The sequence below is a fragment of the Myxine glutinosa genome, chromosome 1 (assembly GCF_964187855.1).
Source record: "Myxine glutinosa chromosome 1, kmMyxGlut1.1, whole genome shotgun sequence".
Classification (NCBI taxonomy): domain Eukaryota; kingdom Metazoa; phylum Chordata; class Myxini; order Myxiniformes; family Myxinidae; genus Myxine; species Myxine glutinosa.
Genome location: NC_136261.1, coordinates 45,212,507 through 45,226,117, shown reverse-complemented (window position 1 = coordinate 45,226,117; position 13,611 = coordinate 45,212,507). Strand labels below are relative to the sequence as shown.

General features: G+C 42.4%; 1 protein-coding gene across 1 annotated transcript in view; it reads right to left on the bottom strand.

The window, feature by feature from the left end:
• Nucleotides 1–13,611, bottom strand: part of AGL (amylo-alpha-1,6-glucosidase and 4-alpha-glucanotransferase) — a 123,372-nt gene that overhangs the window by 86,657 nt on the left and 23,104 nt on the right. The window contains 1 exon segment of the mRNA XM_078771155.1: nucleotides 1,234–1,333. Within this exon segment, the coding sequence (XP_078627281.1) occupies nucleotides 1,234–1,315 (82 nt within the window). The 5' untranslated portion in view covers nucleotides 1,316–1,333.

Here is a 13,611-nt window from a genome sequence, read left to right as displayed (position 1 = left end):
TTACCAAGCAGCTAGCTAGTGCTTGCCAAGCCAGCCGTTCCTTAACGGTTTTCAATGGAGTGTTTGCTCGAATGTTTAAACCACTTGGCGATCTATCCACAAGAAACTTGGTAAATGAACACACACCCAATGTTCTTGAGACCCGACCAAAGAGAGACTGTAATCTATATACCCCAAAGAACCAAAGAGGATGACCTTTCCTGCCATTCTCGAAGTGAGCAGGTGTTTACGTCTTAATGACATCATATACGTAATGACGTACCATGCCGGCCGGACACAAAACTACTGCTATTTTAATATATATAAGATATATATTTAACCTCCAGTAACACTGCAGTCACTACAAGGGGATTAGTGTTACGATTAGATTTACTATAATAATAACGTTACGTTATTATTACGAAAATTCTATTATTTTAAAAAAACCGAGGTGAATTCCTTACTTCCGCGCTTGCACCGCTTCAATCCATCAACTTTCCAATCACGACATTGGGATTAAAGTGTTATGGTTATATTTACTATTATATTATTATTATTACGAAAACGATGCTACTGTATTAAGAAACCTGGGCTTAATTTGTCCGAAGTGAAAGGTGAGTCATAACGCCTAAGGCCTATACGTACCGTATTTTTGGAAGAGACATAACGCCGATGCTTTCGATATTTGATGGTCATTTTAACAATCGGTTTGTTTGTGTTTCACACCGAATGAAAAACGTAAATGTAGAGCATGGCGATTGTGATATATGACAGGTTCGACGATATGTTCGCGGCTTGAATGGCATATAAATCAAAATGGTGGAGTGTGGAGAGTCAGCCGCCGTACTGCCGTAATGACATCAGACGTAATCACATCACCCTGTCATGTGACCAGATTCTCAGCTCTGAATGGTATACGTTTGAGGGGACATACATGCATACATACATACATACATACATACATACATACATACATACATACAGACACTGTTCTAGACGGCTCTGCCTGATGGGCTACGCCGTAAAAATAAAATGGCAAATGAACAGGTTCCTCAAGTAAAGGCGTGAAGAAATAATAATTTTAGTTATATAAAGACCTTGTTTTACCTTTTGCTATGTCTTTGGTTATTGAGTATCTCATTGATAAAACGTTTTGAATATCCTCCACATTAGCTCAGATTACATTGCCGTTTAATGGAAATGGAAACTAAAAACTTACTTCAACTTTATAAGAGTTCAGTCGCACCAGCATACCTTTCTTGACGCGAAACAGTGTTCGATCCAGCTTGTCGGTTGCATCCAGAGTCAGCACACGAATCTGCCTGCCGGTAGCCATCCTGCCCGATGGTGTGCCCTGCATGACACAGAGACAGCAACAGCCAATATTGTACCGTCCACTTGTGTGCAACAGAGATAACTACTGTCTGTAATGGAACAGAACGAAGATTGTGTGGTGCATTATACAAGCAGGTTTGGAAATGTGTCCAATGATTTAAATCAGAAAGTGCTGGCAGTGCTCAGATACGATGGTGGCCCGCCTAGTGGCGAGGACAATGGACCTGCAATCAAGAAGTACTTCAAATAGAGGTGAAGGCAACAGTATTGATGATTTGGATTACAAAGGTTCTGGCGCCCGAGCTAGTCTGAAATGTGTATTGGATTTTCAGTTAACCATGTGCCTGCCATTATTTTAATCCACCTGCCTTCCCTGGTGTGGACTACATATGACACCAATCCAAACATTGTGGTTAATCCTTAATACTCTCAGGGTATCATGGGATATGCACTACTAAAAGCTTCCAATGCCATGGGGGGGTGGGGGTTGGCCCAAATCACCATAACTGAATATAAGGAAGGAAACAAATGGGATTTGACATTTGTAAATAACAGGCCAAATCGCCCATGGCCAAATATGATTAACTTTTGAAGAAAAAGGCTTACAACAGGAAATGTCACATGCTGCCAAATGCATTATGTGATGGACCAGATAAGCATAGGTAAGAAAATAGGAATATATTTATATATACACACATAAAGGTAAAGAAATGCAGAGAAATGTAAAAGAAAAAGCTAACAAAAAAAAGAGAAAATCAACATGGAAAGATCCCATTACATACAAAAAAGGATCAAATATCAGGAAATGTGAAAGAGTAAGGAACACAGGAAGATAAAACAAAAAACACTCCTCTAGGTGCATGCAAAGTTAATGAAAAAAGAAAGAAGATCAAGAGGAAGTCAGTTGCCCTCTGCCTGCCCTCTAGCGGTTTTGTGACTTTGACCTTCCATTTCCAATCCTACTATATCTATCTATCTTTACATCTCTATCAGTGCAAGTACAAGACAGCTAGGAAGAGATAAAATGCCATTTCAAGCATACTCACATTGCCGAACGCTCTGCAACTTCAAGAGAAAAGCTAGACCCAGGAGTGAGCAGTACACCCGAGTAACAACCAGGTGCCCTTTGCGATATTTTTATCGGCATTTAAAAATAACCTTCCTTTGACACCTCTCTATCCCTCAACGACCTCCTTCCATTCCCACATTTTCCTCGCTCATTCTTTCTACATCACTTATTTGTCTTTCTGGTACCGAGCACCCATCCAGATCTGTTTTCAAATAAACGTTTCATGAGCTTTAGTTTACGGGGAAGACGTAACGTTTCTAAACTGTTGATTCCAAACACACAGCCATGCACTTCCCTAAAAGTTTAGAAATCAAATCATCAAACAACCAAAAACTTTGGTATTAAACTATAAAGATCTGTTAAACTGGTGTGATGTAATTATGCATCTTTGCAATCAATGATATGAAAGAAACATGGGCAGAGATATCTTAACAGACCGAGGATTGCTGCTGCTGGGAGGAGGATGGATAAATGCTCCAGGATTCCAAAGTATTGCATAATATGTCACATAAATACCGTGGAAATGGAAACTTGCAGACATATGAAACAACAGGCAATTAGTTTATTCATCTATATATGTATAAAATAAAGTTTTTGTTTGTTTGTTTATTTGTTTGTATGTTTGTTTATTTGTTTGTTTGTTTGTTTGTCTGCATGCGCTAATCTCCTGAACGGTGAAAGGTAGGAGGAAACCTCTAAAACAAAAAATGTCGGGACGGGCCCCGGGAAGGTTATAGGCTAGGTGGCGAGGCCGGTCGAGGCCCACCTCGGCCGGGCTGGGCCCATTTCGCAATTAAAAGCTTAGCTGAATTATAGTAGTCAATCTTCTATGGCCGCGAGTAAAAGCTGAATTATAGTAGTAAATTCATTCAAAAAGAACCAAAAATGTCGGGACGGGCCGCGGGAAGGTTATAGGCTAGGTGGTGAGGCCGGTCGAGGCCACCTCGGCCGAGCTGGGCCCATTTCGAAATTAAAAGCTGAGCTGAATTATAGTAGTCAATCTTCTATGGCCGCGAGTAAAAGCTGAATTACAGTAGTAAATTCATTCAAAAATAACCTGGGCAACGCCGGTTGCATTCGGCTAGTTATATATACAGATATCAATCAGGCATGGATGCACCACAGCACTCGGAGAATTTGAGAAGGGCGAGGATAGGGTCTCAGCAGGTGTAGCTAAGCTCAATAGTGGAAGTAGGAGAGACCATGAGGTGGCAGTGGGCAGTGGACTTGAAATCCTGCAGGGAGGAAATCGAGACGATGGACTCAGGAGCGCATTCCACAGGTGAGAAATATAGACGTAATAGAACAATTTATCCTGTGGGGTCTGCGAGTGGCAAATTTGATTGGTCGTGACGCACACAGTCCACCAAAAACCCCTTATCATGAAACGACATAAATCCAGGATCACTGCTCACTTCCACTAATTTGTTCCTCTTCCTTCCCACCTGTGGAACCAACTTCCACATTCTCTTTGATCTCATTCTTCCCTCCAGATCTTCAAGATAGCTGTTTACCACCGTCTCAGATATTCCCCAATCCAATAACCAAGATATTTTATATCCTCGTTAACCCCCTCTCCCCCACCCTAAGCAAACCTCCAGAGACTCTACCTCTCCCAGAGGATGACCACATAAATAAATTGGGGATCAATTTGCCTGCCGGTCCTAATGGGGGGTCAGTGAGAATATAGGTATTTCTTGCACTAACAGACATATTCCAGGTAGATGACCAGTTGCTTATTTTCTCCAGATCAGCAGTGAGGGATTCTGCCATAGCCTGGCACTGGTGAAGGAGTGCAGAATTGTTCTGCACATAGTGAAGTAATTTGCCAAGTCAGACAATCGAGATTTTTCAGAAATAAAGATATGTTATTGACGTTTCACGTATGTCAAGAACAGGATTGGTGCCGGAACACGGCCAAGAGGGATACCGGCCTCTCGAGGTACAGCATGGGATAAATTCCATCCAAAGCAAGTGCACAGGAAATTTGAGAACCAGTCTTGGAGGGAACCCAGGATGCCGATTGCTGACAGTTTGGAAATCATGACAGACTGCCAGACAGAATATAATTAAATCTATATATTACATACATAAATGAAATGGTTGTATTTTCTCAGCAATCTCATCTTTTAAAGCCGCACAACATCAGGACTGTCCTACTAATGGAAGTCGTTACCACCAGAATTGATTGCACAAGGTACGTGCCCATGCACAGTGATGCAATCACTACTCCATCAACAGGCCAAGTTGTTTCACCCTTGTCGAGACATTATCAGGAACACATGGCCATGTAACAAAGGATGACATCCCAAATGATGAAATGAAAGACATGGGAGTCAAACCTGGGCATTTATTAAGTGCTCAAACCTTTCAGCTACAACGTGCCTTGCTCATAATAAGGAATGCCTGGGCTCAACAGGATGGAGGTGAGAGCGAGTTAATATGTGAAGCATATAAAGTAATAAAATGCAGGAATAAACATAGTTTGGCCTGTTTTATGTTACAAGATGCACTAATCAGTTCATACTGCTATGAGCCCAGGTTCAAATCCCACATACTGTGCAGTGTGGCCTGAAAGTCATTCTACGCCTCCGCAGTAAAGCATTAGTTCTTAAACTCTTTTAATGTACATGTTTTATTGTGCAGTACAGGACATGCAATAATTAATCAGTCATTGTATCTGTATGTGATCCATCATTCTCCTTGCACCACTGGATTTGTCGCCAAGTCCTCTTAGACATCTTGCACAGCATGTCGAGTCACCCTTGTAAAATATGCCACAACTGCAGCACGCAATTCTTCAATCGTCCGGAACCGGCTTGTCGACACTTTCTCCTTGATTTCTCCTCTTGACACATTCTTCTCCCTTTTGTCCCACAAAGAGTTGTCTGGATCAGTTGTTACATCTGGACTACATCCTGGCCATGGTAGAGGGGCCGCTAATGTTGGTGATCCACATCCAAACAATCGTTGAGTGAACGTTTCATCGAGATAGTCCCATATATGCAACGCAAAATGCGCGGGTGCACCGTCTTGTTGAAACCAGACACTTTCAGCTATTCCTGTAGTAACGAGTCATGGTACTAGACAGTTTCTTAACATATGCTTGTAAGCTATGCCATTTAACAGTACATCAAAAATAGGGACAAAATAAATGTCTTAAGGTCATTCCTGCCCATATCATCACGTGTGGAAGATGATGCTCCAATTCCAATGTGAATTTTCCTTCGAGCAGAACACCACATTTGGTGCCCATGAGCTTCAATAGATAGCACATTCATCTGAAAACAACACTTTTCTCGAGACAGGGTAGTCTCGAAGCTGTCAAGCAAGACATTGTATGATGCAAAGCACTGATCTATGCATGTTCTTCTTCTTGTTATAGGTCTTACACTGCGCTTCTTGTCCTGCATATTTCCTATTTCAAAGCTCATTTTCCCCACTTTAACAACATCTGCCTTGGTGGAAAGTTTTCCAAATCATTCTGTGAAATTGTTTGGCCTGTGTGCCCTTTCATGCACCCAAGCACAAGCAGCCAACTGCTCTTTTACACCGTTAACAACTTGCGTCCACAATGCCGTCTAACTTCCTACTGACGTCTGTTGCCATGCGGCGGGGAAGGGAGGTTTGAAAAATTTAGCAGGGATGAGGTGACTTTCAGGCCACCCTTTACATTGTTTTGTCCATAATTCAATAATACCCTTGAGAATAATGTAAAACTAAAACGGCACTCAGTAGAGAGCATACCTCTCAGTCTGCCAGGTTTAACAGTTTACATTTTGTATCCCAATGCTAGGCCGGATCTGTATCTTGACTTGCACCAAAATCTAATCAGCTTGCTTTGGTCACCAAACCAACACATCCACCTAGTTTTGTCACAGCTCATCCACAACTTTTTGAAATATCATGCCATATATAATTTTTGGACTCATCTCTCAATTGTGAAGAATCACTTAAATAATTAAAAATTTCTCATATTCGGATCTGGATTCGAATCTTCACCAAAATTGAATAAACCCTTCATTGTCACACACCCAACCTGTCCACCAAGTTTTGGCCAAATCAGTCCATAACTTTTTGAAACATCGTGCTATATATTGTTTTTGGCACTATCTCTCAATAGTGAAGATTCCGTTTTTAAAATACTAGTTCCCGGATCAGGATCCTCCCCAAAATCTAATTGGTCCAAATTTGGTCCGAATCCGTCCAGAACGTTTTGAGATATCCTGTTCAAAGGCAAACAAACAGACTGGGTGGAAACATACCTTCCAGCCACCTTTGGTGGCAGAGGTAATTACAATGATGTTTCCCACTGTGAGTCAAAATATATACATCATAAAAAGCAGACGGAAGGAATTTTAAAATTGGCTGAAATGAAGCTATCAAGGGATCTCAATAATTGTACACGAATAAAGCGAAAAGGAATATGATCAAATACAAGCATATTTATGTCAAACTAAAAGCAGCATAAGAGCTTTGTGGGTTCTACAAAAGTTCAAGATATACAGTCATGTGAAAAAGTAAGTGCACCCCATGTAAAGTTTTGACTTTTTCAACATCTATCTATAATTCCAGTAATCTCTGTGTGTATGTATGTATGTATGTATGTATGTATGTATGTATGTATGTATGTATGTCTGTATGTCTGTGACCGCTGTTTCTCGACAACCACGGGTCCGATATACTTTAAACTTGCCAGGTATATTGCTGGGGACCCGAGGATGTGCCTTTTCAAGGTTTCATATTAATCGGAGAAGTAGTTACCGAGCTATGTCCAAAAAACGATTCAACCAATCAGAGAGCAGCGAGCTATCACGTGTGCCGAACGTGGCGAACAGACTCTGCCTCGGACGGCACATTTGAGAGCGTATTCATTTATTTCACGTTGGCAAACTATGTTGGCATTCAACTATGTTTTAAAACTAATTAAAACTAATTTGCGATTCATCGTAACTGCGATATGCGACCTTCCGGACAGTGAAGACTGCACTTCCGGCAGCCAATCACAGAACGCGTTGTTGCGTAGGCGTGGCCGATGTGAGAGCGAGCCGAGCCGAGCGCGTGCGCCATTACGGTTCGTAATTCGATTTCTTCCGGAGAAAATAATAATTTCTCGATTTCTTATGCGCATTATTTCTCCCAATTCAGTCAGAGCGAAGGGCGGAAGCGAAGAGCGTTGTTTTTTTTGTTTACGGGCGTACGGGCGTACGGGCGGGGTAGAGCGTACGGGTAGCGTTTTTTTTTTTTTTGGCAAGGAACGGGCACCCACGTACGGGCATGCCCTAGTATTTCAAAATACAGCTATTTGATCTTCATTTCAACAATATTGATAGATAAAGGTGATATAATATAACAAATATCATGAAACATTTACATTTTGTAATCAATTGTATAATTTAAATAAACATAAATGCAAATTTCGCATGTGGAAAAAGTAAGTAAACCCCTACATTTATCACTACTTCAAATACCTAAAATTAGAATCAGGTGCACCAGCTCAGGTGCAAATGATTAGAACATCGTTAGAGAGGATCTTGGATGAACCTGGCTTATTTAAACCTCAGACATTTAGTTTGGTTTGCTCTTTGTTGTTGAAGTGTGCGGCATCACCATGCCTAGATCAAAAGAGCTCTCTGAGGCCTTCAGAAAGAAGGTTATAGATACCTATGAGTCTGGGAAGGGATTTAAAAAGATCTCCAAACAATTTGAAATCAATCATTCGACTGTCCGGAAGATCATCCACAAGTGGAGAAGATTCCAAACAACTGCCAACTTGTTCAGGCCAGGCCGCCCCAGCAAGTTCAGCCTGAGAGCAGACCGCAATATGCTGAAATAAGGTCCCGCTGAATGTCATCACGGGACCTACAGGTAGCTCTTGCCACTGTTGATGTCAAAGTGCACGAGTCTACCATTAGAAAGAGGCTGCACAAATTTGATCTACATGGGAGGAGTGCCAGGAGGAAACCTTTGCTGTCCAGAAAGAACATCAGGGCAAGACTAAAGTTTGCCAATGAACACCTAGGCAAAGACCAGCACTTCTGGAACAATGTGCTCTGGACAGATGAGTCAAAGGTGGAGCTATTTGGCCACAGTACCAGAAGACATGTTTGGCGAAAACCAAAGACGGCATTTGACCACAAGAACCTGATACCAACTGTAAAGCATGGGGGTGGAAATATTATGGTTTGGGGCAGCTTTGCTGCATCAGGGCCTGGGCAGCTCACCATCATAGAATCCACTATTAATTCTTCATTGTACCGGAGAGTGCTTGAGGATAATGTGAGGCCATCTGTCGGAAAGTTGAAGCTCAACCGAAGGTGGACCTTGCAACATGACAATGACCCTAAACATACCAGTAAATCCACCAAGGAATGGCTGAAAAGAAAGAAATGGAGGGTTCTGGAATGGCCGAGTCAAAGCCCGGATCTAAATCCCATCGAGATGTTGTGGGGGGATTTGTAACGAGCTGTGCATGCAAGAAAGCCCTCAAACATCGCACAGCTGAAAGAATTCTGCATGGAGGAGTGGGCAAAAATTTCTCCCAGTCGATGTCACAGACTGGTAGACAGTTATAAGAAACGCCTACTTGAGGTTGTTTCTGCCAAAGGGAGCAATACCACCTATTAGAGCCAAGGGTGTACTTACCTTTTCCACATGCCAAATTTGCATTTATGTTTATTTAAATTATACAATGGACTACAAAATGTAAATGTTTCATGATATTTGTTATATTATATCACCTTTATCTATCAATATTGTTGAAATGAAGATCAAATAGCTGTATGTTGAAATATGTTGAAAAAGTCAAAACTTTACATGGGGTGTACTTACTTTTCACGTGACTGTATAATGCAGCACTGAATACTACTTTATAAAAATGATTCATCAGCAAAGGTTGTTTCACTGCCAGGGATGCTTGGTCCCAAATATTGTGTAAAAAAAAAAAGATTGCGGAATAATTCCTGATAGCCAAGTGTTCTAAAAGGGGACTACAAAAGGTTATAGACACTCCATTTGGAAATGCTTTCAAATAGCTGCTTCTGAGACGCTAATGGGGTTTTGGCAAACTGGATTGGAACTTTTTTTTGCTTCCATTTATTGCCTCACAAGTCAATAACGGTTGATAAAGAACTGCATTATCAGCGGTTTAGGGTTTCACCTACTATAGTCGTCTTTCGTAAACTCTTTGTAAGCTGCAACTTGATATGTATAAGCAAGGTGGTGGGGGGCATCCTGGCAGTAACCGAGAAAGTTCAAGCAAGCTAATCCAAACGGGATTGCAGCCCAGCATGTCGAGGAAGGTTGGGCCACCTTTCTGGAAATCCAGCAGGTTCAGCTTTATATACAAGACCACCCGATAGCAATATCGTGAATTCAAGAAGACCGGAGCGATGCCAGCAGGCTGAGCCACAATAGCACTTCGGCTATTCTACGTAACCGACAACCCTCGGGAATGACAATCAAACATACAATCAATCCTTCAGGTTCTTTGGATGTACTTCTTCTCGATACTTCGCTGGTAATTTAACATTCCAGTATGGTTATTTTAGGTGTCTGGAAAGCTCACTGGTGTCCAGTTCTAAAGATGGCGCCCGGTCGCCACACCAAAAAAAAAAAGGTCATGCATGACACACATGGCTTTGCTGTCTCTAGTCTAGATACTAACTTAACGGAAATAAAATACAGGATATGTTAAAGGGTGCACTTTGTCATGCTGTCCCCTTAATTGAGAAACCAATTCAACAGAATAAATCTGAATTGGATCTTGCTGGGTCCCACCAAACTTCAAATAGCAAACAACACCAATCAGTTTGCACTTTTAGTGATCACCATTTGCTGGTAAACACACATCAAATCGGCAAGCAACACTCCACGGTAGCTACCATGAGTTTTCAGATCCACTTGCTATAAAGGGGCCCAATGACCCCAAAAGCCTTGAAAAGCAACAACCATATCTGCGTCAATTAACATAGAAAGCATGCTGTTGACCTAGCGGTTAAGGCGGCTGGCTTAAGATCTTAGGCTCTTGGGGTCTTGGGTTTGAGCTCCTGTCGTGCCATTAAATAACACCATGGTGGGTTGACTCAGCCCATCATGTCTCCAAGTTCGACAAAATGAGCACCAGCTTACTGGTAACAAAGGGCAATGCATCAGCGGTACAGCCACGTTCCTAACAATGATGCAACCAGCAGTCACAGGCTGCATATGAAATGATTATGAAATGCCTTCGACATATTTGTGCAGGTGATGCTTCTTCTAATGAAAGCATATTGACCTGGGATTCCATTCCAAATTTGGCTTGCTGGTTGCATCATTACCAAGGTAAATTAGTGCTGCCAATGCATTGCTTGTGCACCTTTTTCTTTATAGGAGCAAGGTTCATAGCAGAGCAAGATAGAGCTGACTATGGGACAAACATCAAGGGAATGAATGAGCAGGAAAATAGGAGAAGGAGAAAGGAAGGAAACACTGAAACTAGCAAGCAAGATGGTTTGGTTATGAAGGGTTAATTGGAGTAATACGGATCACGTGTAAAACTTGGGGATGGCAAGAGATTGCAGTGCACTGCTTGTTTGAATAAATGTATTACTGGGGTCCCTGACCATAGCAGCGAGCAGTACTCCATCGAGATATGGACAAAGGCCTTATAGACTGGGAGTAGCTCTGATTTTCCAAAGAGGCTTGGATCGATGGAAGAGGCCGAGTCTGCGGCTGGCTTTGGAGGCCAGCTTTAGTATGTGGTAGACCCAGAAAAGGTCATGGCTGATTATGAGGCCGAGAAGTTCAAGGAATTTGAGCAGAATTCTGGTACACAATGGATGACCTACTCTTTGACAAAAGGCACCATGGGATTAATAAGGTCTTCAGGGAATGCAAGTATAGTTTCTGAAGAGTGCCGACTCACCAAATATTTGGTTCACAAAATATCTCTTCCATTTAAACATAAAAAATTAAGCAATGCCTTGTACTTCAGTTACTGAGCAAAAAGATAAGGAATATGGTGGTCAGGACGCATTGCACAGTATTGGCACATGTGACGCAATTGGGTAACACCACAAAATGCCACTGGAAGAAAACAAGCTCTTAGCAAAAAACACAAGGGCTCAGTACAATGCTTTAGCTTCTAAGTTTAAGCACCCCAATTATTCCCATCTTCTTGTCTTTCACAAAGGGGCCAGCAAGGGAAAGTTTTTAGCCCGAGTCTTTCACAAACCGGATGGATAAGCCTAACATTATACTGAAGGTGGCAGGAATTTGTAATTTGCTCAGTGTGCCGACAATAACTCACCTCATTTTCCCGAAAGACACCATTGGTTCATAAAAATCCAACAGTTAATGCTAGCAGATGGGACATACAGCTAAACGTTCGTCCAAGGGACAGCACATTGTGTGATGCAACGCCCCGACTGCAAAACACTAATCAAACTCAGACCAGACAGCTCAGAGTCAAGTGTGCCAAGTCTGCGCAATCATGTCAGAACTTTCAACACATAAAGTAATAAATTATTTTGGAAACGTTGAAGATTTCTGTAATTATGCTCAGACCTAAAAGACGGAAGATATTTATTTAGATCTCTCGAATATGTTAACTGTACCTCTCGAAGATGGATTCTGATCAACAAAGCCTGTTTAGCATCCATCTGAGGGACGGCACGCATGTTGATGAATCACTCGACCTGTGAAACACCAGGACGATAGTTTATAGCTGGTTTGGGATTCAAACCCACACTAGACAGCTCAGAGGCGAGTGTGCGTACCTCTAGGCCATCCTGCCAGCTCCGCCATCAATTAGGTCAGTTATTCAATATAGAGCTTAACCTGGAAGTGATTTGAATAACATAATGACTCAAAAACACTGTCAAGTTTAAACGTCTTCATATTAAACAAAATAACTCTCCAAACTAATTAGGAATTGTGGAATCAACTTTACAGTTATTTTTAAGATCACCAATTGATTTTGATATTTTTGAATGTCTGCCATGATAGTATCATGTAGTTACATCATAAGACGAGCAATCTCGTAAAGCTTTGAGTGATATTGCATGTTCAAGGAGAGATTGCGTTTGTTTTGTATCTTTCTCTTCCAGAAAAATTACGAAACATTGTTTTTCTCCGTTATATAGAAAAGTGTGTTCTAAGTTTCCATGGCATGGAAATAGTGGCGCTTCAGACTACTTTGTGGGATTAACTTATAAAGGGTATTGGAGCGAAGCTGTGTGATCACTTATCAAATGAAAGAGGATTGCACTTCCCATTTAATCTATGCTAGAATATAAGACCCGTCGCTTCGCTGACGGAAATACCAATCTCTGCTGCGATGGCCAATAACAGACATAATAACACGACAAACAGACAGACAGACATGGCTCCTTTTATGATATAGTGTCGCGTGATTGCCCCTTGGTTAAGACAGGGAATTGCAGATGGCCATAACGAGCTTTAATGGAGGCGGTTATTCAATCCAATTGATGGTGGACCAATACATGAGCCGGGATATTGGGGGAAAATGCCGCGGCTTACCTTTTCGGCCCCGACGATGTCTTCTCCCTGCAAATTATTAACTTCACACGAACACGGAATTATGTACAACAATAAATATTTATTAACGGAACCGAGAACAAAGGAACGCGCTGGTAAATAACTATAATCCTAAATTGGGACGTCCCCACGCCAGACTTCAACAAACAGCAGAAATGGAAGGATAATCGAAAGGAACCGTTGTGTGGTGTGTCTTATCTGTCTCTGTATGTGTAACGTCCGTCGTCCAACGCAGCTCCGGTTGGCGCGAAGAAAGGCCTCGATGCGCCCCCGTTCGCGCGCTGCAAGGCCCACGTCCGTCGGTGCGCGGAAGGCCTCGCGTCCCCATGCGAAGCGAGCGAGCAGCGTGCAACCCGCCTCCGCAGCCGTGCAACGTCCTCCTCGGGTTAGGCACGGCCCTCCGATGCATCGAACGTTCCTGGCGAGCGAGTTGCAGATGAAGGGACCAAACGAGCAGGGCGAGGGCGGAAGGAAGGTCTAGGAAGGCAGAAGCCAAAGCGAGAAGAAAGGTCGAGACGGAGGTCCGGGCAGGATAGATCCAGGGACAAGAAGGGAAAATGTTGGCACACACACGTTCACCAGCAATGTCCGGACCGAAGTGGCAAAATGTCCGCCGCTCCAAGTCTCTTGTTTGGCGTGCTCTGACGTTAGCCGGGCCTCTCCTTTAATCTTCCGAACTCCTCTCACCA